Here is a 25552-nt window from a genome sequence, read left to right on the forward strand (position 1 = left end):
ATGGGTACCGATATCCGAGATTACCCACGTACATAGTAACGGGCACAGACTCGAACCAGTTGTTTAAGAGTGAATAGCCCACAGTAAAGTACCGGCCCCGCGATAACGCGGAATTTTCAGTCTATCGTTTGACCGCCGAGCCCACGATATTGCGGGAGTTTTTGTCTGTATGTATGCATGTCTTACACATCGATGTGTGTGCACATTTCGGTTTTGTTGCATCTTTGAGTTTTGTTAAAGTGTAGATTTCGAATATTCAATCAAAATATACTATTTTACGAAAATGTATAACATTTTTAATATTTTCTTTAGCTAATCATTTTTCAGAGACAATCGGCGTGCAATATGTTAAGAAAAGTACGTGGACTTTGAAACACCCGTAAGGCGACTTCTGCTCTATCAAAATGAAATCTTAGAACCTAATCACCGTATGGGAACTTGAGTGTTACCATTACCAAAACAGCATCGTGTCCTAATGCAGTGATGGGCAACAGTGACCACGTGGACGATTACTGATGAGCAATCAGTTTCTTAATTTGAAAATATTTAATTCCTATAATTTTCAAATTTGTATATCCCTAAATCGAAAAATTTGGAAATTTGAGAGTTAAAAAGTCTGCAAATTAAAAATGTCGGAATTATTATTGAATTCCCCCCTCCCCCTCCATTTTGAAAAACTTTACTTTTTTTTCAATCAATAAAAGCGCCTATTTATTATGTACTCAACGATGTATTATAGTGTATAGTTGTTTTAATTATTCCGATGGAATTTTTGATTTAAGTTTTTTGATCTGTCTGTATTGACCGCTAACTCAGTAAGACCGCTAAAAAAGTAAAGTTTTTCAAAACGGAGGGGGAGGGGGAATTCAATTTTGCAAAAAGGATGATTTAAAAAAAAAAACTTACACGCAGCTTTATAGACTATTTTTTTATATCTTTTGTTGTTTACGATTTATAAGCACGTATATAGAAATGGCGGTTCGGATAAAAGGGTTGATATCTCCCTCAAAGTGAAAAACGGACACCAACGAATTACAGTTATTTTCATAAACAGGTCTAATAAATATTTATGCAAAGTTTCATCAAAATCGGAGTGTATCAGTCCCCGATGTTCCCTTGTGAGCTGACACTCAGTCCTTATCATGTTAACCCTTGAAAGACCGGAGGAAAAGGAGCTTCTCGAGCCTACTATTCATAAAACATTGGTCTACGTTCTATTTATATTGTTGGCCATAAAAAATTACTTATATCCTTATAATACTTGACCAAAAACATGACAAACTTAGGTGGGTTCAGCAAACGTAACGGCTTTTACGTAACGGCTCGATCCTTGGTCTTTACAGGGTTAATACATAAAAAAGAGTTATACTTACTCATCTTCCCACGGGCACACTTCGTTAACGTTATTGTCACGCTTTTGCTGAGGTGTTGTCTCACTAGTAGGTGCCATTTGATCGTCCTGTTGGGTGTCCGGTTCCCAGACAGGAACGACTTGTGCCTCTTCCACCGATTCCTTCATCTCCATTTCCGCTTGACTTGAAATTGCAGAGCTTTCTTCTGTAGGAATTACTGGATCGCTTTCCTCAGCTTCCGGTTCTTGCTTTTTCTCTTCTTCCGTCTCCTCCACTATGCCCTCATCATTCGCTGTTTCTTCGGGCTCGATGATTGAGCTGTCGCTCGGCAAATCACCCACAATGGCGCTGATGCTTATCAAAGGAGCTTTGGTCGCACCTTTAGTCACAGATTCCTTTTCAAACAGCGAAACCTTTGATCTGGTTGGCTGAGCTTCAAGCACCTCGGTTACGCTTTTCGTGGATGTGTCTGCTCGTTCGGTAGCCACGTGAGAATACTCGAATGAGTGCTGCGGTGACGGATAATTGCAGAACGAAGTGGATGGCCTGCCGATCTCTGCCAGCTTCACTCTCGCGCTGGTGGATCCGATTGAGTAATTTCGCACTGTCATTGCACTCAGGCGTTCAGTCGTTGTCGTGCCAGCTACAAGTCATTAAAATACTTTATTCTCACAGTTATACAGATATTTCATTTGTAACGTTCAAATATTATTGCCAAAGATATTGTAATAATACACACTTTATTTCATTCATAAAGGAATTCATAAACGACGTTGCTTATAGTAATATTGTAAAATTACAATTAAAAATAAATTTACTTTGGCATATATCGTGGTTTCTTGAATTATAATATCTATCGTTTCTCAGTTCACTTTCATTGTCAAAAACTATTTGAAGTATACATATACAGTATACTCTCGTTATATTGCCGCGGACGGGGCTGTTAGAGCGGAAAAGTCAAGCTTAAAAATTCCTATTTGGAAGGGGGGAATACAGATAGAAATGTATATATTATCCACATAAGTTATAATAATGGAAGAGCGGCACTAGTATGTTTAGAAATTCGTGTGAAGATTTCGTCATTCTTGATTTTCGACTTATTTTCATCCCTAGAATCACCCCTTAAAAAATCTCCCATCTGTTGTCGAACACCCTGTACATCAGGACAGCATAAATCAGGACATGAACACAAACAGTACTACTCTCCGGGCTTCGTTATGTGCTTACTTCAGATCCGATAAATATTTACCTGTGCTAGCACTATGTTGCAAACTACAAGATTTCCGAAGATGTTCAGTGACTTCTGCCACCGCTAAACTGACGTCAGACGAAGAACTACAGGAATCCAACTGCGTGGAGTTTTTCCGGGATGGGCGTGCAAATTCGATGGATTGCGACTGCCCGTGTAAATTGCTTCTACCCTCTTCAAGTTGGCTTTCAACCGGCGACGTTATTCCAGACAATATCGAATGTTGGGGTGCGCTGAAATCCGTGGTGTGCTCTATACTCGGACCCGGCACCGCGTCCCATGGGCATACGTCGTCCATAGGGCGAGCTATAGCTTCCGACGTGCCAGCATCCCTGACAACATGAACTTTATTATATGATTTAGTTTTCACTTTTTCCTCTCTGTCAACTACCATGTCGATGTACCATGCACAGTGTTCAGTATGTACAGTATTGTTTCTTTAACAAGGAACATTGACGAATTGTCACCTTTTAATTTTTATGGAAGTTTAAAAGTTTATAGAACACTGGAAGATAATTGATACGTATTTTGTATTTTGTAATTTAGAAATATAAAATTTATAAATTTACAAGTTTGGAAATTTGACCATTTAGAAATACAGAAATTTCACATTTTCCAACTTCCAACTGTTCAAATTTAGAAATATGTATAAAGTTTAAATTAAAAAATTGAGTACCTATCACTATTGCGAGCATAGCTGCCTATCATTGGGTAACAGGTGACGACCCGAGTCGAATCGGTCAGCTACCCGACACAGACGTTCTTATATTCAAGTTACCCGAGATAGTCACACTTTATCTAACACCTGTTTGAATCCGCTCTGACTTCTTTCGTCTTGCCCCGAGTTCAATATACCGGGTACTCGCACATTTTTACTAAGCCCTATTGCTAATATAGGCAAGGCAAGAAATCCAGATATTCAGACTAGTTATTTGCCTATCCTCCTAATCAGTTATTTAACCCCTGATCAGTGGAGTTTGGGTCAATCGAGATTCAAATTAAATGTATCATTTTCAAACAAAAAAATTTCATATTTTTGAAAAATAATTTTGGGATGAAGTTCCGAATACGACCGGTCGCTGATTAAGATGAAATTTTGAGGGGGAGGGGGGAGGGAGGAGGAGACCCCAAATATGAAGTGGTATCTTCGGCTTTCTATTAGTTTCCGAGATATTAATTAAAAACTTTCGTACAATACATAGAATTTTTCCTATACATTTGAAGAGAATCTTAAGTTTATGTTTTACCTGTATGGAATGTCAGCAAGGTTTGACTGACTATGGGAATGTGGCACTCTGGGCGTAGTTGCAGTTGTATCCCGAACACCACAAACCGCTAACTCGTGAGCAGACCCTGACAGGCTTCGGTCACTGCCTCTACGTTTACCACCCGTTCCACTGCTCATAGCATGTTGTTGCAAGGTGCTGGTTGTCGGGGCTGAAGTTGAAGAAACTTTCTTTTTGGCTTGCCCCCCGAAGCCGAAAAATCTATAACACATAATTAACATTACAAATCATATAATTAAATTGTTATACATTGTTATACGATGGAATCCGATTACGGTAGATTCCCGTATAAGGCGGTTAACATGTTACACGTTGTAGGAAACCGCGCTGTACGATCATTTTTCTCGTATAACGCGAATAATCTGAAGTAACATGTTTGACACAGATAAAACCTTGACCGCACCATGAAGACACACAGAGTCGTCTCGGCCCGGGTAGGTCCCCGCTGGCACATGACAATACGGACCTCTTTATGGTGCGGTCAAGGGGTCCATTGTCGCCAGTGTATCATTTTTACGTTATATGTAGAAATTTGCGTCATACGGGAGTCCACTGTATTATAATCACGAATAATGTCATTAATCGGCTATTATTATCATAACAGTTGACCTTAAAACACTATAAACTTTCTTAATTACTATTTTAAACTTGAATGTTTTCCCACGCTTTTGGAGATTTGAAAAATGGTGCCAGAATATGATTTCAATAATTGAAGTTATTACAACTTTGTAAAGATACCTATGCTATATGGCTGATATACTTATCCCTTTCCCGCAACTAGATTTGTCTCCCTTGCCCATGTGAAGAGTATACTGGTACGCTTATAGTCGTTATTGGATTAAAGAAAATATTGAAAATGAAAGAAACAACGTACCTTCTCTTTTGTAATGGTTGCACACCAGCAGCTAAAAGATTTCGATACTGATCAGAGCGAATAAATCTCGGATAACAATCCTTTTTCAGAAGTAAGGTATACACATGTTCAGCGGCAGAATCAAATGTAAATCGATTTGGATTTTTCATTTCTTGATGAACTTTTTCCATTGTTTTCCCGTCGATGTTGATCTCGCAAGGGGCTCCAGGTGCCAGGAATTCTCTAAACAAACAACAGAAATAGCTTTTTGTGTCAAGTTTTATCTGTCATTCAATTATAAACTATAATATATATTTCTATTATACGTACTTGAAGATTTCGTTGACTTTGTCAGATATTTGTGCTTGAAAGCTGTGCCTTAAGTCTTTAACCGCCAACCAAAATCGTATGTTTTCGTGACTGTATTCTTTTCTTAAATAATTCGTAAATTCTTGCAAACCTAAGACACATAACAAAAAATTAAAGTACATACTGTCCTGCGATCACAAGAAGTCTCGCGGGACGATATCGGGGCAGGAGGGGGTACTATGCACACATCGACAGACCCCTTAGATTTACATGAGCGTACTTAGCAGGTACGACTGCGTCGACTAATCATACGTCGCTACCGAAAGTATGTGTAAGCTGAAGAGGGGCGTGACCAATCAGATTGCGTTATTCTCGTAAGACTTCTTGTCATCAGTGGACAGTATATATCAAGAATTATTTACTGACTATACAGGGTGACCCATTTTAATCAATAAATGTGATTATCTCGAGAACTATTCGTTATTTGAAAAAATGTTTCATAAGAAACTTATTTTGTTTCGAGGGGGATGTAATCCAGCGCCGCTATTTTGTTTGTAAGTGTACGCATGAAGGACACATGAAGGTCATATTTATTTTTTTTATTGGAATTATATAATTTTTGATGCACTATTCGATACATCTCGGTATTTTGAATAAAAATGTATTGACTTATTTATGTCGAAAAACTATTGTTTTTAGGATGTAGAGGATAATGATAGAATTGCAACACCTCTGAATCAACAATCTGAATCATTTTTACGTATATAATTAAAAATTAAAAATTAAAAATTATTTACCCGTAGGATCCGACATTAATTCTTCCATCGACAATGCCCAACGTTTCACCCTCTTCTCCGTAGGAACTTCCACCCTGACCACAAACAAATTCAATAAATAAAAGAAATTTAAATAGAATTTGCATGAGAAACATGGCATGCACTTTATCACAAAATACATATAAGAATATCTTGAGGTGGTGCTTATTTAATATATACGTACACAAAAAAAAATTAACCCTTGAACAGCAAAGTCTGGATAAATACAGACCCAAACTTACGGAACATAAAACAAGGATAAGTATTAACCTAGAGTTAAATGAATAATTTATAAACTAAAAAGTTTCATACACCTATTTGAAGAATAATCTTGAAAATAAGTGTTTTCTAAAAAATTTAGAAAACGACAATATGACATACTAAATTAATATAAAATGAACGCTCTCTTCAAGGTCTGCTGTCCGAGGATTTGAGAGACCATATAATATTATAAAAGTTGGATTTTAAGAACCACCCTAGCATATGTATACATATACAAGGCGAACTAGTTAAATTAGTACACCTAAATATTTCCATTATTTATGGTTTTATGGAAAAAGTCCTTCAGGACAAAGTTATACTATTTTAAAGAACACATGTAGCGGCAAGATTTTTCTTTCTTTTAAAGATCATCGGTATTTTTGTAAATAGAAGTATGCATTTAAGTGATCTCATTTAAGTAGTCCAACCTGTATAGTTGTAGGAAAAATTATAGTTACGTTTGCAATACTAACAGGGGACTGTTTAATTGCCAAAATGTTTGATCGTCGGTGATCCATGGATTAGAAGGTTGAGGCGGTACAAACATTGCATCGTATTCCACGTATGTTTCAAAGTACGACTTCAGGTTTTCAATCGCAGCCGACACCTTTATTCTTGTGCGAGTTAAACTATTCTTTAACAGGGCCACCTAGTATTCAATAAGAGCACATTTTGTGGTAAATATTCCTTCAAATACATTACAATAAATTGTTACATAGCTGTTATTTTTAAAAGATCAAATTGTTAATATAATCTTTTCTTATAAAAAGAATACGTGAAGTGCAGTTAATGAGTAACTACCATTTGCACTTTAATGTGTTTAGATGTGTTAAACAGTTTCCGAGAAAAAAAATAATAAAGTTCAGGGTTGTTACTCTCATATCTCCCATACCAGGGAGGGTAAGGGTTGAAATTGCTCACAGTCGTTCTTTAGGGAAAAAGCATTTTGTGGTATAAATATCAACTGGAATTGTTGCTGGGGTCGATTCACCTTGCTTAACAGCCTAGACCCTTTGGAAAGTTAAAAATTTAAAAATATAGAAATTTCAAATTTTCAGCTTTACAAATTATAAAATTCATGGTGATTTTAAGTTAGTATACCAAGCATGCACACGAAATTGCCCGCAATAGGTTTGTATACCCGCGGACAACTTTGAGCACCCGTGTTCGTTTCAGCACATGCTGCGCGTGCCTACTTTACAAACTTTTATGAAGATATTTTATAGCCAGAGCTAGTGGTAATTTAATACAATTCTTCTAAAAAAGTACAATTAATCATAAAAGTACAATTTTTATTAAAGTGGATGAATTTTCAAAAAGAACAATATAAAGGTTTGATCTTACAAAAAGAACAATATATAAGGTTTGATCTTACAAAAAGAACAATATATAAGGTTTGATCTTACATTCTTGGATGCCTCACCCTGTACATTTATGAAGCATACAGGGTAATTCTTTTGTAATGCAAACCAAAGGCGATGCCGATCGCCACTTGAGGGTCGTTTCATCTTCATACGTACATGTCCATACATGTCATACGTACATGGCTCTCAAGTGGCAATCAGCATTGTCTTTGGTTTGCGTTGTAAGGAAATCATTCTGCATAAAAATCAGTTACTGTGATGAATGCTGTTTGCATTGTTAATACAATACATCACTATTACGCCATTTATATTAGAGCACCACTTAAATTTTTATAGGACCTCCATGTTCATGTTATAAACAATTTTCTGACGATAAATGCATTCGTAATTAGATAATAAAAATAGTACAATATTGAGACAAATAATACAGTAGACTCTTGTTATATTGCCGCCGATAAGGCTGTAGGAACAGAAAAGTCAAGCTTTCAAGCTTTCACTTCAAAGGAAGAGGGAAGGTAGAAATTATTGTCGTAGGCTATGATAATAAAAGAGTGGCAATACTTAGCTTTAGAATCCATATGAAAGTCAAGTTGCTCACGTGGCAATATAACGAGAGTCTAAAGTGTCAAGAAGAAAAATATAATCCCGAATTTTTAGTAGTTGCAGCGTGACAGTTTAAGTGTTAATGACTTGAATGAAAACATATAGAATTTACCTCGCGTTGCAGATCAGTTAAAGTGCGTTTACGTGATGGAGGGCGCGCAACTCCAGGACGAAAACGGGTAGGTACAGGTGCTACTTCAAGACTACTAAGACAACCAGGTGGTGGCCTATATACTCTCCAAAACGCTCGTTCTTGGGAATCGCTCACTATTTTATCGCCTTTCTTCCGCTCCTTTGATAAACGTACCTGAACCCACACAATTAATATTTCAAGAAGTCACATGTTCGAATGTACAAGACTTATAATTGAATTATATACCAAGCCGCTCAAAAGTATCCACATGCTTGAAAAATGTTACTTAACATGTTTAGACCACGTGACATCATAAGACGTCAAACTAGTAAACCCTCGCCCTCCTGTTAATATATCATAAGATACCAAACTGTTCGAATCCCACATACTGGTGACATCATAAGATGTCATCGCTTAACACACAGTTTCGGTAAAATTTTTCCCGTTGCCCTGGAAAAATTCGAATGACAAAATTGTCGCGACTGAGCTATGGGTTCTTATAACTATTCAGCACTCTCAAAAGCGCTTTTTAAGCTAGCCTAGAGTTTCAGATTTGACAAGTGCAAGTTTGGCATCTTATGTCATATTCAATCATTAGTCTTTAATTAAATAATTGCCACATGATACTTTTTAATTATCATGATACTTTGATAACGAAAAATGATTAAATCACTGTAAACCCTCGCTGTATTGCCATTTTTATGTTAACAGACTTATAATTGGCAATGTAGCGAAAGTTTACTCAAAATACTAGTCAGTATACTTTTGAGCGGTAATGTATAAGAATTTTAATCTAAGTACTGTAGAATTCTTATAATCTCTTGATGCTTGAGTGTGCTTGAAATCTCGACAATGGCAAATTATTATTATTATATTATATTTTCGTAATACAGTAAAAATTGAGGAAAATTAATTTAAAAAATGGCTGTACTTAACACTCGCACTAATATCAGTTTAGTTTCAGACGTTTACTACTGATATTTACGTAAAAATGATTATTTAATTCAAATTCTGTGTAATATATATGTTAAAGTACAATATTTTAAAGAAGCTTATATTGAAATATTTATTAAATATAGAACAATTAAATAGCAAAATTGTAACTTCTCGGTCTAAAAAGATTCGCCAATGGCCGTGTGAGTGTTAATAAAAGAATAGAATTTATCAACAAAAATAGATGACGATACAGTAGAACAGACATGCACAGCTGTTAGTAAAATGGGCGCCTGTGGGCAACGAATTTAAACCACTCGTCGAAGAGTGGGGAAGACCGCAGTAGAGTAGGTGTGAGGTCGTGCAAAACATGCGAGCGCCCGCAGAGTAATTTTCTGTGCATGCCTATACTAAAACATGAGACAGCTATTAAAATTTTTATTTTCTATCGATAGTTAATTCTTTTGTTATTTTAGTGCATATAGAATAAAAAAAAAGAAAATAATATTCGTAAGCTGGATCGTGGTTGTGTTTAAGAGTATCGAACTATAAAATGCCAAATTATCCGAATTCTATTGTATAGAATAATTTAAACAAGAAAAGAATTGACAAATTTTTTGACAAGTAAAACCATCGATATAATTTTTTTCAAGTCTGAAATCTTGAAACTTGTATTTAAGAAATTAATTTAAACATTCTGAGATTTGAATTTGAAAATGCGAATTTTGAAATTTTGAATAAAATTCTATCCAAAATTTAGCTCTTGTTATTTAACAAATTAATTTACCATTAAAACTAATTTATTTTCATAAATAATTACTATTGATCCCTAATGAATGAATATTTAATTTTAGACATGGTTTGCCTAATTTTCATAAAAATGAATGATGGAAATGATTAATTATTCACCTGTTCCTCGGCCTGAAGTTGTATAATATCCCACTTGTTTTGCAAATTCCTACGTAGGCTGTTCAAAGCATCCTAAGAGAATAAATTACTCACTAAGATATAAAATAAAAATCATGAAATATGATATTGCTAACAATTTACATACAATCTCGTAATCTTCAAGAGCATGGCGTTGCTTGTTTCTTAGACTTCTTTTAGCCAGATAAATAGCGTATTCCACGTTATCAGGGGTTCTATGTTGCCATGGCCAATAACATGGTGTCTATATATTAAACAAAACAAAAATTATATATGAACCACTTAAACAATAAATTACTTTTTCTATAAAAACATATTTCAATTGAAATATTTCATAGTATTTATTTATTACCTTTAAATATACCATATAACTATTATACACTAACACAAAAGCATATTAAAGGATGTATAAAACTGTTTAAGTTTAAATAATTATACTTTCACAGTCATACATCAGTTATAAGGATGAGGCAATGTTTGCTTCATGAACAATTGCTTTTACAGGGAAATTTCAATAGAATTTTGTAGGATTATAGAATGATTAACCTTTGAACAGCGGAGCCGAGTTCAATCGTGACCCAAACTTACAAAACATATACGATGTTCTACGAGCCGCGACGGGGATGCTAGTATTAAATATTGCTACACTTAGGAACAGAATAGCACCGTGATAATCTAGTATTCAACGACTGTTGACCGTGACTGTATCGTAAACGGTCCTACTAACACGACGTTCAATCGTCGGTGCTGTGTAAATTGCCGGTTTTAGGCGCTTTCCATTCGAATCTTACATTGTTAATAACTATAAAAGAAAGCCGCGAACCCTATTTTAACATTGTTGATTTTTCGTCTTATTTAAACCCTCAGGATTATCTCTTACAATTTGATCCAACTGTCGTTGAACACCCTGTATAGGTTTGTGGCTCTCCACCACTTGCGTATAAACGTTTAGGAGGGTACATTTGAATTAATATTTACTTTGTTGTTCGTACTTTCCAGTTATATACTAAATTGTATAATATTTAATAATTAAAAATCATATTATTTTTTTTCTAAATCACTTTCAATATTAATATGACTACAATTAAAATGTTGAGAATTGCTGTTTCCCCTAAGGAAACGTAATTTGATCGCGAGTGTATATACTCGCACATCCTTACTCTTTAATCATTCTGTGTATAAATGTATTTATGTACAAACATGTAAGTGTAAGCTTGCATGTTGCTGGACTTTCGAACATAATAAGCCAAATACAGTACCTGAAATCTATATAGAGAACTATCATCCTTTACGGTGAGTGTCTTGGAGTCATTCACCGGGAAGAAGTAGCCATACTGGCAGAGTTGGTTGGCAATATGGACCGCCTCTACTGTCAACATAACAGTTTACTTTCATATCTCATAGAATCGTTGCTTCTTATGGAAGGTACTAATTGAAAATGATCTAATCTCGTGCAACTTATCTATACTTTACTCTAATGTGCGCAGAATAATAATCAGGGTGAAACCAGTGATGAGCAATTGTACCTACCCTAGAAAACACGATGCAGGGACGTGCAAGTAGGGTGCACTCGCCGACATTGATACTTCCGAATTTCGATACTTCTAAATTTCCAAATTTCTATACTTTTCAATTCGAAATTTATGAATTTATAAATTTGCAAATTTAAAATTTCTATGTGTCTAAATTGCCACTTAACCAAGATTCTAAATTTTGAAATTTGGTAATTTGAAAACTTGTAAATTTGAGTTTGAAATTTTTCTGTTTAAATCTCTAAAATTTCCTGATATTTTTCAATTTGATAGTTGGAAAATTTGGAAATTCGAAAATCAAGAATTTCTATATTTCTACTTTTTCAAAATATGAGAAATTCAGATTTGGAAATTTGATATTTCCTCGCACCTTATCCCTGTACGCACCGTGCACGTCAGTACCCGTGAACTTACAGCGGGCACTTAATCTGCCCATCACTGCAAAATAAATGTTGCGAAATGGTGCATGCTGCTTGGATATAACAAAGCAATATAACTGAAAATTCTGATACTTTGTCACCCATATAACGAAACAGTTTTAATCGACGTAAGACGAATTATAATAAATTTTTACTTTGAAGAACTTTAACTGCAAATAAAAACAGTACAATATTAGTTTGTTTGTTAAATAAGAAGTATTTTTGTATGTTAGAGTTTTTAAGTAGATATGTATCTCATGTAATATTTAAGTACATATCATTCGCCGTTCAATGCTACTTACGCATTAAATGATATTAAAAAGTAATAATAAAACATTTCTATCTTAACCTTCTGTCTTATAATACTGAAGGAAAACCAAGGCCCATAGAAAAAACCCTGCGTACAGTACCGAGCACAGTATGCTTCCTTAGTGAAAATGGCGATATAAGGGAAGAAAGAATCATAAATCGCCTGCAAACATTTATTTGGGAAAATTTTATTTCATACTTATTTTAATTATCAATATTTTCTGAAGCTATACATTTTGAAACATAAAAAATCGGATTTTAGAACTTCGAAATTATCAAATTAAAATTTTAAAACTAAAGTTATAATTTTGAAATTTTGAAGATTCGATACTTGCGAATATTGTAGGGAGTTGTGGGAGCTTCCTTCTCTCCCTATTCTTACGGATGCTTACCGTGCTCGACGCTATATAACACAATAATTTTGTTTTCGTGTCGTATCTTACAATTAAACAGGAAGTGAACTACTCAAACAAATTACAAGACAAAAGATTCAGAAAATATAATACGCGAGTTTTACGTTTTTAATTAGTCATAACTAAATAATAATTTCCCATATTGCAACCATTTTAAATGTTACCACTAATTAATTTTCTTATTAACAAAATGATGATATTCATTTATGTATGATTCTAAAAATATGATGACCCTGTACAATGCCTTATAGAAGCACGATAAAAGAACCTATTTATAACTTATACAATCTGTTTAATTACTTTAAGTGTATTTAACAAATACATAGAACAAACGAAGAATAATTATATAACAATACTTACATAATATTTTATTGTCTAATCATTTACTTACATAATGTTTTATTCTTTCATTTAAAATTCTTTATTTTTAATATTTATTATTCATACTTATTAGCACTAACTAAACTGAAAATATCCTACATAAATTTTCATGTTTTTATATTGAAGTGTTAGTGAAATTAATTAAAATATTTGATGGTGATAATTCTTTAAAAAATGATTCAACAAGTGTAGCTTATTTACTTATAAGTAAAATACATAAAGTTAGTCTTCTTTTAAATTAATGTTTACAAAATTACTTAATTAATTCTAGAAATAGTGTGAAGATATCAAGAATTGATTATACCAAACTGATTGAAAGTTTCTTTTCTTTTATTCATCAAAATGTTTATTCTTAAACATCTCTGAAGAAATTATTCTATACAGAGAATTTTAAAATGTGTGATTGAGAATTAAAATTACCAAAAAATTTGTAAAGTAATTTTCAGGGTGTTCCAGGCATCATGGGACAATTAATCATTGGGTACTTTCTCGTATAAAATTAAATTGGACGCTTAAAATAAAGTTTACATTTGAGACAAAGATAGATGAGGAAAGGAAAATAGGAACTGACCACAACTCCATTAGAGGAGCAAAGGATCAATTGCGGAAATGAAGGGGAAGCCATTGCGGAAGCCAACCGCTCCCATCGAGTATCCATAGTCTTCAAGGACGAGACGTCAATTAGCACTTGGCCTAGACACCTGGTGTCAAAGTAAAAGAAGACGTGGACCGACAAGTGAAAGAATGATTGAACCAAGGTATAACTCCAGACCATTCAAAGAGTCCATGACGTAAGGCTTGAAATTCTTATATTTAAAACCTTAAGGATATGAATTTTGGAACCTCAGAATTTCGAAATTTTAAAACCTGAATTTTCGGGTACACCTCTAGAAGTTTAGAGTACACTCACCACCAAATCAGGCTTCCCTAGGGGAAATGAAGACACAGGGGAAGCAGAAATTCTCAAAATCTTCATTTTTATAGTATTGATATTAAAATTAATATAATTTTTAGTTATTAAATATTGTAATATTTAGTATATAAATGAGAAATATGAGCAATCGATAAATATCAATTCAAATTATCCTGCGTAAATGTTTACATGTGAGCGATAGGGCCAAACTCCTTCTTTACATTGCCATTTTCCCCGGGAATGCCTAGGGGGAAGGACGAGAGCCTGGGAGATCACCATTTTCCTCTAAGTCTGATTTGACCGCGAGTGCACATCTTTTCAAATAATCGTATCGAAAGGTATACGGTAAGGCACGAATGGCCCAAGTCCTCTCCGTCAGCGGCTAAACGGTCCCCACTGCTAGATACTCAATCTTCCCACCATAAGCGTATAGTATTTAAGTATAGTGGAAAAATGTCTCGTATAGTTCAGTGGAGTGAGAAAGTATGGATAGTAAGTAGTCAGGCCCTCTAAACCTTTGTGAATTTAATGCAGATTTTAGTTCGTGTTGTAACCCTTTAGCATTCTATTTTTTGTTTCTAAATATTAATATGTTTATACTATTTGTTAAATCAGAATAATATATTATACTTTGTATTTTACGACTGTTTAGTTTAAAAATAAATTGATTGCATCAACCTACCCCGCTTAAATACCAACTAGCCCTGGCTAGGAGGCAATTTAAGACACGTGACACGTTATCTATAAATTAAAAAATTGATAAATAGAAAGAAAATTAGCAGTTGCAGAAAGAATCAAAGATTTGCAGGTTAAAGTAATAGTTCCATAAAATAAATAATTTCAAAATTATAAATTAAAAACAGAAATATGTCTCAACTAGCCGCGCTCTCCACATACATATAAGGAGCACGTTCTTGCATGCGTATCTCACCGACATAAGGCACGACATCAGCGCCTGAAGTATTCCCGCGCATGAACTAATTTACGTTACAGCATTAAATACAGGCATTTGGAAGGCCTGCTCACCGTTTGGCCATGTTTGTAATAAGAGATCATTCAGGGGGTCCACGATACAGAGCTCTTTGAGGTAAAAAAGACGATAGAGCTCCTAGCGCAGAATTACTGAATAGGAAGAATGCAAAGACCAGTTTAAAAAAATTATCTCCAAAACTGTGTTTCATGCATTTTGGGACAGCGGACATCGGGAAAGGATAAGGGATTTTTGGATCAGATCTATAACTTCGACCACAAAGAACTATGTACTGTTAAAGATCGGCACAGTGGGGCCGCTCCTTTAGAACGACACTGACAATGAGTGTTGGACTGTGAGACTGGGAGAATAGAATATAAGCTTTACAGGAACATTCGGGATGCTGTCGTCTGCCCGATTAACTGGGACAATGACTGGGACACCCTTTATGCAATATGTTTAATCACAGATATTAACTTTATATAATTACACATTTCTATTCCGTTCGTGTACATTGAAAGCTGTAATTTTGATTAGTGTAATGTAAATTAAAATAGGGAGACATCTAGGAATGGGACCACAAAGCGAGAAACGCAAGCAACACTCACATTACATAAAGATGATATTCTTATATATTTCAAAGGAACTTAATAAAAAAAGAAGAAAATGCAATGACAAAGAGTATACTGCGACGCCTAATCAAATCTTAACATATACATTTGCGTAACTAGGATCTTTTGGAGTGAGCCACGTCACTTAGAAATTTTGAAATCCTGACATTTTTAAATTTTTAAAACTTTGAGAATTCAGAGTTTTTGATTTTTGAAATTTTAATGATTTGTAATTTGTGATACAGGGTGTTTCAGAGCCAGTGTTTTTCCTTAATAATTCAAAAACGAAGCTTCAGACAACATTTTCGCAAAGGAAAATGTTGTTCAGAATCACCCCAGCTACCACTCCTTCACGGAACCAACGGTAGTTCTGAAACACCCAGTATATTGAACTTTTAAAATGCTAAGAAGACAAGTTCGCGGGGGGCACAGTAGTCTCTAGCTAGTTACGCCAATGAGAATATCATAACTATTCGTTTCCATTTCATAGAATTACTCTAATATTGTAGGTACTCAATTAATTTTCAACATTAGAAAAATTTTATGATTTTTCTAAAGCAAACTCATGTAGCGAACCATGAAAACCATAAAACTTAAGGGATGATTAATTAAAACTTCATAAAACAATTTTTTGTGTGTGCATTAATATTAGAACCACTGGGTTAAACTAGTACATGAGATACCAGAGTAGACAAAATTATCTGCCAAGATGAGTACTCATGAAATACCCGAACACAAAAATGTAAAACATATTAAATTTTGAAATTTTCAAATTTACAAATTCATAAAATTTATAAATTTGAAAAGTTAGAATTTTATAAATTTAGAAATGTCAAATCTTTTAATTTCTAAATTTAAAAATACAGGAATTTAAAATTTGGAAAAAATGAAAATTTCAAAATTTTGAATTTCTAAACTTATTAACATAGAAATTTAGAAATGTAGAAGTATAGGAATTTCAGATTTACAAATTGAGAAATTGACTACCCATCAGTGTCCACAAATGCACAGAACTTACTCCCGCGGCTATAGTTGCCCATTACTAATCAATAATGCTAGTAATGACGGGAATCACTATGTCATGTGTTCGAGCATCTCATTGCTGCCTGAGTAGCTACGTATCTCATAAGTTAGCACCTCTAGTTAGCATCATCTGTCAGGTTTCGTACCTGATTCCTCGATGGAGAGCCGCTCCATCAGCCACTCGATGAGATCGTAACCTGCAACACGCAGGCAGCCTACTGTAGTGCTCTGGCCGTGATGGCCGCTTACGCTTACTCCACAACGCAAGTACCGATGGCACTCACCCATGAAAGCTGAAGGAATCGAGGTGAGAAATTGTTTTTGGCTGCGCACGGGTACCCCGTTCTCAGGGTCTTGCATCTCCCGCACCAGCCCCTCCATCTGTAATCAAATGAAATGTTTTAAATAGTATAAGTTTCTTATTTCTTATCTATAAAACATCAATCAATGCTTTCTTTTCAACGTTTCAAACCTTAATAAGGACCCTTATTACAAATAATAATTTAACATTTCTTCGAGACATTCATAAGGTATTTACTAGTATAAGTATGCATCACAAGTCTCGAAAACTAAGAGAGTCCGACATTTTCGTGAGATGAAAAAGTTGTTCAAAATGTCGAATGTTGCAATATACAATTGAAAAATCATCGAAATCAATGAGGGAATAGCTAATGTATACTAACAATAGGTTTCTTAATATTTAATGATTAAAAATTATATTAGTTTTTTTTTTTTTTAATTAATCTTAATATAATAATATCTTCAAGTTTAAGATTTTTATGAGACCTCGTTCTACATCGCCCCGATCTACACTGTGTGGGTAGAACCGTAGATCTGCCCTCTCATTGTCAGTTAAACATACACATTTTTCAATTTCAGAACGCCGCGATAGACTTCGAAAAATCACCGCGGGCTCAATATTTTAAATGAAATGCATTTATACCTTGTCGAAGGCGCAAGGCCTGTGAACGCGTGGCTCCTTCTCCTTCTGTTGTTGATTGTTAGAAGCCTCCATCGCGATCGAGGCGGCCCTCTGCGACGCTGGCAGGAGCTGTGATGATATTGATGGCGGAGGGGGCTGGGGAGTTGGGCCGGAGACGGGCCTACCCGAACTCCATGGGGCTCTGGCCCCATCCCATCACTCCAGTCACCCCCGCACACCCACTGAAATTTTCAGACAACAACAATTATTAAAATATATTTGGACTATCAAATTAATGAACAGAGACATTTTTTAAATATATGAAGATGCCTTTAAAACTATTAAAAAGTATTTTATACTTTCAGCGCGGATATCATCTTATGATGATAGATCTAATGTCATGTAACAGTAGATCAACGGAAGTAACGGTAGATCAAATGCCCCCTATGGACACCGACGTCCATGATGTCTGCAAGAATCACATGGGCAATCGTCCAGGGCACTAGAACTGTAGAATGCGCCACAGCCCGATGTCCCTAGTATGCGAATATACCGATATTTTCTCATTGTCTCTTCTCTCTATCTATATCTCATATGTAATATTACATATATGCTATATATGCTGCGACATTTATGTCTACCTCTTCACTCACGTGTTTTTTAGCCCATGAATGGGTGCCACGATAATCTTGTCCGGGGCGCTAATATTGTTAAAACCGGCCCTGTGTGGAAGAGCGGTGTGGAATATATCAAATTTTCAAATCAGCCAATTTCCAAATTTGGTAAATGAGTAACATTTTCATTTTGTTAAGTTAAATAAAATCAAAGTAGATTTCAATTAATAAGCCCAACATAGCAAATATTACAAATCGTAAGTAAAATACAGCACCGGCCTTCTCATTAATGAATTCAACAAGTAATACTAGATCAATTTTATCATTATTATTATTTTATTCGAAAAAAAAATATTTAATACAGGTATGTATATTTATTTATTTATTTATACAAAAACTCTTCTCACAAAATTTGAAAACTGTTGATAAGCACTTGATGAAACTATTTACAGTATATGTAAATATTCGGGGCACATTACATTGTTCCATTTATTTTCATTTTCTAAACGTTTAATTATTTTCCAATATATGAAAATCTTTCGTTAAAAAATTGGATTGCGTAATTTTACTCGAAGTATCCTCATACAGCATTGAGCATAGTAGGTTTCCCTAGGGAAAGGGGCGTTACAGGAAAAGCATAAATTTTTAAAACCTTGATTTTGACGATATTAATATTAAAAGTTGTAATGTAAATACAGAACGCGAAATAGCGGGCCCCTGCGGACCCGCAACCACGAGACCGCTAGCTCGCGGATTGATAACACCACCGCCAGATGGCAACCGCGAGAACCGCGAAACTCGCGAGGCAGACGGCCTCGCGAGCATATATATACCGCGCCGCGAGTCAGGAACAGGCAGATCTGTACTCGGAAGCGAATCTCCAGATGAGTGAGAAAGGGACACGATTAGCTATATTTTTGGATTCCCACGGCTTTCCTCCGAGTGTTCGACGGACGAGATGTGTACCGCGGTCGTCTGCCGCAGAAACATCTCAACCCGTGCTCCGAGCCTCCTTCCTCCTACCTCCGCCGCACCCCACCGGGTTATGTCTGCGCTGCGACCGTACCGTACCACAACCGCCCCGCCCCGCCCCGCACCGCGACCGTTGTGCGTTTTGTGAAAATGGTCTCATTCGATTTCTCATCCCTCAATTACTATAAATGCGAAGTTTGGCTGCCATACGGTGGAGTGGCCTTTCGGAAGTACACCCTCACGCGGGGGAGGGATTTTAGTGGATAGGGTGCCACTCCTCGTGGGTGGTATGAGTCCCACACTGCCCGGTCGTCCTTTAGCCGAATATGTAGTGCGAAAGGGGCTGCTCCGCGCGTACGTAACTGTATTTCCCCTCCGGCAAATAAAAATAAATGAAAGGTTAGTTTAGGTGGAAAAGGCAGTCAATGGCCTTAGTTATGTGGGTTTTACGGCTACCCCTAAGATAAGGTCAAGCTAATTTGACCGCGTATCGGTCAAGGATGGGTTGCCGCTCAAGGTGGGGTACGAGATCGACAAAATGTTTTCAGAACCTTTCCGCTCCCATTGCGACTCGGCCATATCCCGGGGCCGGGGTGGCGTTGGGCGTTTCGCTCGCCATTGTAAACGCCTTTAACACCCTACTCCATGGGACGATAATGGGGGCACTAGTCGATTATGTAGTGCCCCCCTACCTGAGGAGAATGATAGGGCACTACCTACGGGATAAGTTAATCGAATATGTGGGCCGAGACGGACGCACCTATAGGAGGGGCGTCGACAGAGGTCCCGTATGGGGCCCCCATTGTAGAATGTGGGGTACAACTGAGCTCTGTGGGCCATGGTCCCGGACGGGGTAAGCATCACGTGTTTTGCTGATGACACACACGTGCTTGCCGCCGACCGGGACTGGAGCAGGACCAGTCGTCTAGCGGAGATTGGTGTGACTGCCGTCGTAGCGACGATCCGAAGGCTGAGGATCCTTCTTATCCAAACAAGAACGAGGGTGATATTTGTCAAAGAAACCACAGTTTTTGAAGTTGTGTTAATTATTATAACTATAATTTGAAATTACAAAACAATGAAAAATCAATAGGCATTAAATTATTTTTAAAAATTAACAATTTTTTTCTAATATTGATGTCTGTAAACTTATTAATAATATTCTCATAATAAGGTCTTAGAATATCATTTTCTATGTAACCTTTCGTTCCAAAAGATTACTGTGTAAATTTTTCACTATTTTCAGTATAAAAAATGAACATTAGCGTTGCAATAAGAGTATTATTGTTGTTATATATTTTTTAATTAAATTTTAACACGGTTGTTAACACGGAATTTTTTAATTTTTAAACTGTATTTTTCAATATAATGCAAGAAGTGGACCTACATAATGAAGACAATATATACATATAATATTTTTTAGGTTTTCGAAGTTTCAGAATGCAAAGTTTAAAAATGTCAAAACTTAATGTTAGTTTTCGAAATAGTCAAATTTCAAAATTTGATGCTCAAAATTGAAAAATTTCAAAATTCAATACAAATATGTATACTGGTTTCGGTATATACAATGTATATTATAATCATTACAATAATTAGTAATGTACGTGAATGTATTTTTATTTTGTTTTATCGTATGTAATCATTTTTGGTATTATACCTAATGTTGCCGAATTGAACAATTTATCAGGAATTAGGCAGCTTTTATAGTGAAACTGCAATGAATTTTTAAACCCTTAAACAGCGCAGTCTGGGGCATTTAAGATCCAATAATTTTGAATTTTAACTTGCGTGGCCGATATATTAATTTAGCCTAACCTAACCTATTTTAGACGGATAAGAGGAAACAGTTGCTGAAAATGTAGATTTCTATAATTTATTTAACCTAATTAATAGATTAACACTTAAAGGACCGCATCTCAGCATTGAATGGTCGTTTAAGTGTTCGTTTAAGTTAGCATAGGTTAAGTTAAGTTAATATTTCGGTCACCGCGGGACGGCATATCAAAATTAAAAATTATTGAATTTTGTTAAGTTTGATTTTTAAGCTCACTCGTTATATGAATGGTATCCGGACCATGTGGTGCTGTTGACAGTAACACTAGATAAGCGAGGGTCGCTTGCCGACGACACATGGCTACGAACGTATACGTACAGGCGAAAATCAATGTAGTAGTGCTCACAGGTTTTCGCGAATATCTCGGGAACTAAGCGAGTCTGACATATAGATTAGAGGAAAAAAGTTTCTTAAAACGTCGAATTTTATAATATATTCAAAAATCATCAAAATTGCAGGGGCCTTTCCCATAACTTCAGCAAATTTTAATTTTGAAACTTTGAAACTAATAATTTTGAAATTTCGAAATCCTAAAATTAGAATTTGTGTTTTGAAATGTTAATTCTCATACGCCGAATATGTACTAAGTCTTGCTCACTATGTATTGCATACTAGGTCAAAATAACTTTCTGTTCGATGTACTAGGGTTCAAAAAAATTGTATCTACCAAGCATCGCAATTTTCCGGACATTGCTTTTTGTCACAATAGCATTCATTTTATAATTAATTCTTCTAATTATCTTGTAATTATGTAGTTATTGCAACAGTAAACTCTACAAAAAAAAAAGAAAAAAGTAGTTACATTGAGTCACGAGAAGGTAGTAGTTCAATAATACGGAAGCACAATCGTACCTTTCGTTACTATAGCAATGTCGATATCAAATACACACTCCGACTAGCAATAAACTACTTTTATTTAGAAAAAAATTTCAACGATAACCTTATTCTCATGCGTCATTTCCTCAATAACAAAGGGGAAGAATAAATTTCGAAATAAACCGCAAGCTATAGAAGCTGCATAAAATCGATGAAAAATTTCATGTTTCTCACGGATAGCTTTTCTTCCTTTAATTTTCTTGTATGCGTTAGAGGAAAAGCTGCACCGTGACCCGGTTCACTTTCTTAAAAGCTTTCGTTCACCATTGGAATACGTGGTCGATATTTATTGCGGCCTCTTCATACCGTATTATGTATCTACAATTCGTCTCTGCCCATTCTTCACAGTGATAGAAACAAACTAACAAACAATACAATAAGAAAAAAAAGTAATAGACATAAATAAATCGAACAAATACTGGCGTTTATTTATTTATAATTTTTATTGACTACCAAAAATCGATCTAACATATTACGCGATGTCCCGTGATCAATCGTCAACACAAAATTGCCGATCACGCGATATCGCGTGGACAAAGGCCACTGTTTAAACGTTATGGCACACAGGGATCGTCTCAATAAAAATTGGCCAATTATTCAAATTCCTAAAATTCTAAGATTAAAAAATTCCAGGATTCCAATAAAAAAGTGAAAGTATTGTAACCCACCCTGGTAGTTGCATGGGACACATCCTCTCCTTACTAGAAAGCACAGAAAATCACCTGAATTACACTGCACAAAATGGCATAAAAGGAAGATATCCTTGACACAGAACACGCGTGAAAATTGGCATACAAGGACGAGTCAATGTTGACATTGCGCGACTTAATAAGAAAGCGAGGATTCCTGTCGCGGTCACAATAAGGAATAATTTACTCACTCGACGAGTCAGGGCAGTGTAGCTTCATATACGCGTCCCGTGATGTTATATCAGGCCATCGGAGCACAGCCGAGCTCACGGCCCTTCTTCCGCAGCTTCGAGTCTAAAGCCACCGTCCGCACTGAAGGCAGCACCGCGCGCCCACACCCGCGCTACACCATTCTCATCACCAGCACCAGCACCACCAGCAGCACTGACGCTAGCACTAGTACCAACCACGACAACGACGCAGCGACCGCCTCTATACCGAGCATATTTTGCGACGGACACTGCCAATCTGCAGGGAAAGAGGCTGGCCAGACACAACAATAAAACTGCAGAATCCTACACCCCCCTACCACTTGTATGTACACATGCCTTCAAGAATTTTTCACGTTCCTCGGGATGCGGGCTCGCCTCTACCGATCACTACACTGGATTATTTCTTACATCACTTTTACTGGTGATACTGGTTAGGTTTACTGATTTCAAAGATTGATTAATCGGAGTCGTTTAGTGATAATGGAGTTTTAATATTGATCATCGCTTTGCGGAGGTCGAACCCCGCAGACATGATGTCGTCGGAGAAGGATTCCAGTCGTTCGGTTTCGCTTCGGGTGTACTCGGAGATGTTCGGTTGTTACCGCGCACTTTGGGCTGAGCAGCCGAGTCACCCCTTCGATGACCATAGCCTCCCCGTTCCTACCACCCTTTCGTCAGAGAAGACTGCGCAACCGAGTTACTCGGAACTTTATCGACGACGGATATATATAATGTGAATACTGGGGTGGTATGTGGGATGCTATGGAATTTAGGGTGATTTATTGGTGTAAATTTTAGTGGATATAAGAAACTAGAAATATTATTTTTTTTTATTTAGGAATTTGTTTTTGAGAATAATAATTTTGAAGATTAATTAAATATGGAAGTATGGATTCATTTGCGAAACTAGTTAGGGACAGGTTGGACTTAGTCTCCACAAAAATGTGGATTGGTTTCTTCATCATTCTAAAATTCTAAAACTTTGAGACCTTGAGATTCCAGTTTAAAAATTTCAGAATTCCACATTTCCAAAATCTATAACCTGATATATATCCTGTTAAATAAATAAATTAAAATAAATATACTCGGCAAAGATTATAAATAATCGGAAAACATTAAACAAATCCTTAAATATAAACATTGTTTATGCTATTGATATGTACAAAGTTCAATATAAGTTCAGATTATAATAATTACATAGAATGGATATGCATCTGTTTCAAGTAAAAGATGCATATTAAATAGAATATAATAGATCAAACAACTGCAAAAGTTTAACAAATCACATTTTCACTTATTTATTACCGTTTCTTAAACGATCTATATATGTTAAGAGGAAAGTGTGGTATATAACTATCAGGACATTTTCTATAACATTCACCTCATTCTCATCTCTATCCTATTTTAAATTCTATCAAAAACATCTGAACTTAAATTCTTTAAAAATTGCAGTGTATGTAATTAATTATTAATAAATGCACTGATTATAGCACAGCTGTAATAGTTATTTAAAAAGAGACAAATTACCATTAAAAAAAAAAGTTGGGAACCAACGATTTGAACCATGGACCTTTAGATTGCGAGTCATATGTTTAACCGTAGAACTAACCTTTTGTATGTGTGAGTTCGTTATAGTTCTCAATACAAGGAGTAACTAACTTTAATTGTTAATATCTTTTAAACAATTAGCCGTCTACCCCCAAAATGGAGTATAGGTGTGTTCAGCTTGATGAGCTCTACTAGGTAGCAGTTTCATTAATAAATGAGCGTTACACTTGGGTAGTTTCCCTCGTAAATCTTCCGCTTATGTACTATGTAAAAAAATTCTAAAGTTTAAAATCTACTAAATTTTTGACCTAATTGTTATTGCAAAAATGAATCCTCTCTTTTTAAACTCTTTAAGTCATTAAATTCATTAAAATATGTACTTTTTCGATGTTTGTTCTTTAAGAATATTTATTTGTACGTCATTATTTTTCTTTTGTGATTAAGTGTTATTTAATTTCAGTTAGAATAAATTTCAATTTTTGAAACAAAATAATTAACTAACGATTAGAACAGGGCCTTTCTGCGAAGTGCAGCTTGAGGTTGACCCCCACCTTTACCCCCCATTACCTTTTGTTAAATGCTTTCTGTAACAATTGGAAAAAGTAATTTTGCGAATAAAATTAAAAAAAACTACCATGCCCTATTTGACGCCCCAGGAAAGGACTAAAAAGAGAGAGCGAAAGATGTGTAAACTAACGTACGATTACGATGCTTATAGCTGTAGCATTCAGTGGCGTTCAGTTGCTGGAACGCACGCGTGCCATGTTGTAGTGTTCTTGTCGGTTCTCACAAAACAGTGCTGATATTTTCGTAATTGAAAGTGTAAATATATTTGATGTGTACAGAAAAAAAGAATACGCTCTGAATGTTGTATCATTGTGTTTGAAATATCTGTTTATATTAGTTTTCTATGCTATTAAGGTTAGAAAAATTGTGATACAATTTAGTGTACTGATAATGAGGAGAAAACAAATCTATAGTGTAATCACATGAAATTAAGAAAATCGAAGAAATATGGTGCTATTCGTGTTCGTTTAAAAAGGAAAAACCATAGGGAATTAAAACTGTTGATGGAAGTAAAACGGGTCATGCGAATGACGTAAGGTAACGGATCTCCGTATGGATAAATAAAATACACAAAAGAGAAAATTTCAAAAGCAAAGAAAATTCTTTTCTTTTAAGTATCAATAGATTGAAATTACCTACATATGTTTTTGGACAGTAGTGTG

At 35.5% G+C, this 25552-nt stretch overlaps 2 protein-coding genes across 14 annotated transcripts in view; one reads left to right on the forward strand and one right to left on the reverse strand.

The window, feature by feature from the left end:
• The window catches only part of LOC117600471 (regulator of G-protein signaling 11), a 30593-nt gene extending 7696 nt beyond the window's left edge, over window positions 1-22897 (reverse strand). For 2 of the 11 annotated variants that reach the window (XM_076692729.1, XM_034315958.2), the window contains exons 1-15: window positions 22755-22897; window positions 17600-17820; window positions 16941-17037; window positions 16803-16853; window positions 11345-11451; window positions 10213-10329; window positions 10068-10139; window positions 8205-8399; window positions 6599-6774; window positions 5847-5920; window positions 5071-5200; window positions 4762-4983; window positions 3849-4088; window positions 2602-2933; window positions 1374-1995 (exon numbers count right to left, since the gene is read on the reverse strand). In XM_076692729.1, coding sequence (XP_076548844.1) covers window positions 1374-1995; window positions 2602-2933; window positions 3849-4088; window positions 4762-4983; window positions 5071-5200; window positions 5847-5920; window positions 6599-6774; window positions 8205-8399; window positions 10068-10139; window positions 10213-10329; window positions 11345-11451; window positions 16803-16853; window positions 16941-17037; window positions 17600-17671 — 2507 coding nt within the window. In that variant the 5' untranslated portion in view covers window positions 17672-17820; window positions 22755-22897. Of the gene's footprint in view, window positions 1-1373; window positions 1996-2601; window positions 2934-3848; window positions 4089-4761; window positions 4984-5070; window positions 5201-5846; window positions 5921-6598; window positions 6775-8204; window positions 8404-10065; window positions 10140-10212; window positions 10330-11344; window positions 11455-16802; window positions 17038-17599; window positions 17821-22048; window positions 22236-22542; window positions 22576-22754 lie in introns of all 11 variants that reach the window. The other 9 variants (XM_034315954.2, XM_034315952.2, XM_076692726.1 and 6 more) reach the window with 7 other exon arrangements.
• Window positions 22898-22972: 75 nt separating this feature from the next.
• The window catches only part of MICAL-like (protein), a 31699-nt gene continuing 29119 nt past the window's right edge, over window positions 22973-25552 (forward strand). For 2 of the 3 annotated variants that reach the window (XM_034315941.2, XM_034315943.2), the window contains exon 1: window positions 25039-25427. The gene's annotated coding sequence lies outside the window, so the exon portion shown is untranslated. Of the gene's footprint in view, window positions 23098-25038; window positions 25428-25552 lie in introns of those variants that run through there. The other variant, XM_034315942.2, reaches the window with a different exon arrangement.

Source organism: Osmia lignaria, chromosome 15, assembly GCF_051020975.1.
Source record: "Osmia lignaria lignaria isolate PbOS001 chromosome 15, iyOsmLign1, whole genome shotgun sequence".
Classification (NCBI taxonomy): domain Eukaryota; kingdom Metazoa; phylum Arthropoda; class Insecta; order Hymenoptera; family Megachilidae; genus Osmia; species Osmia lignaria.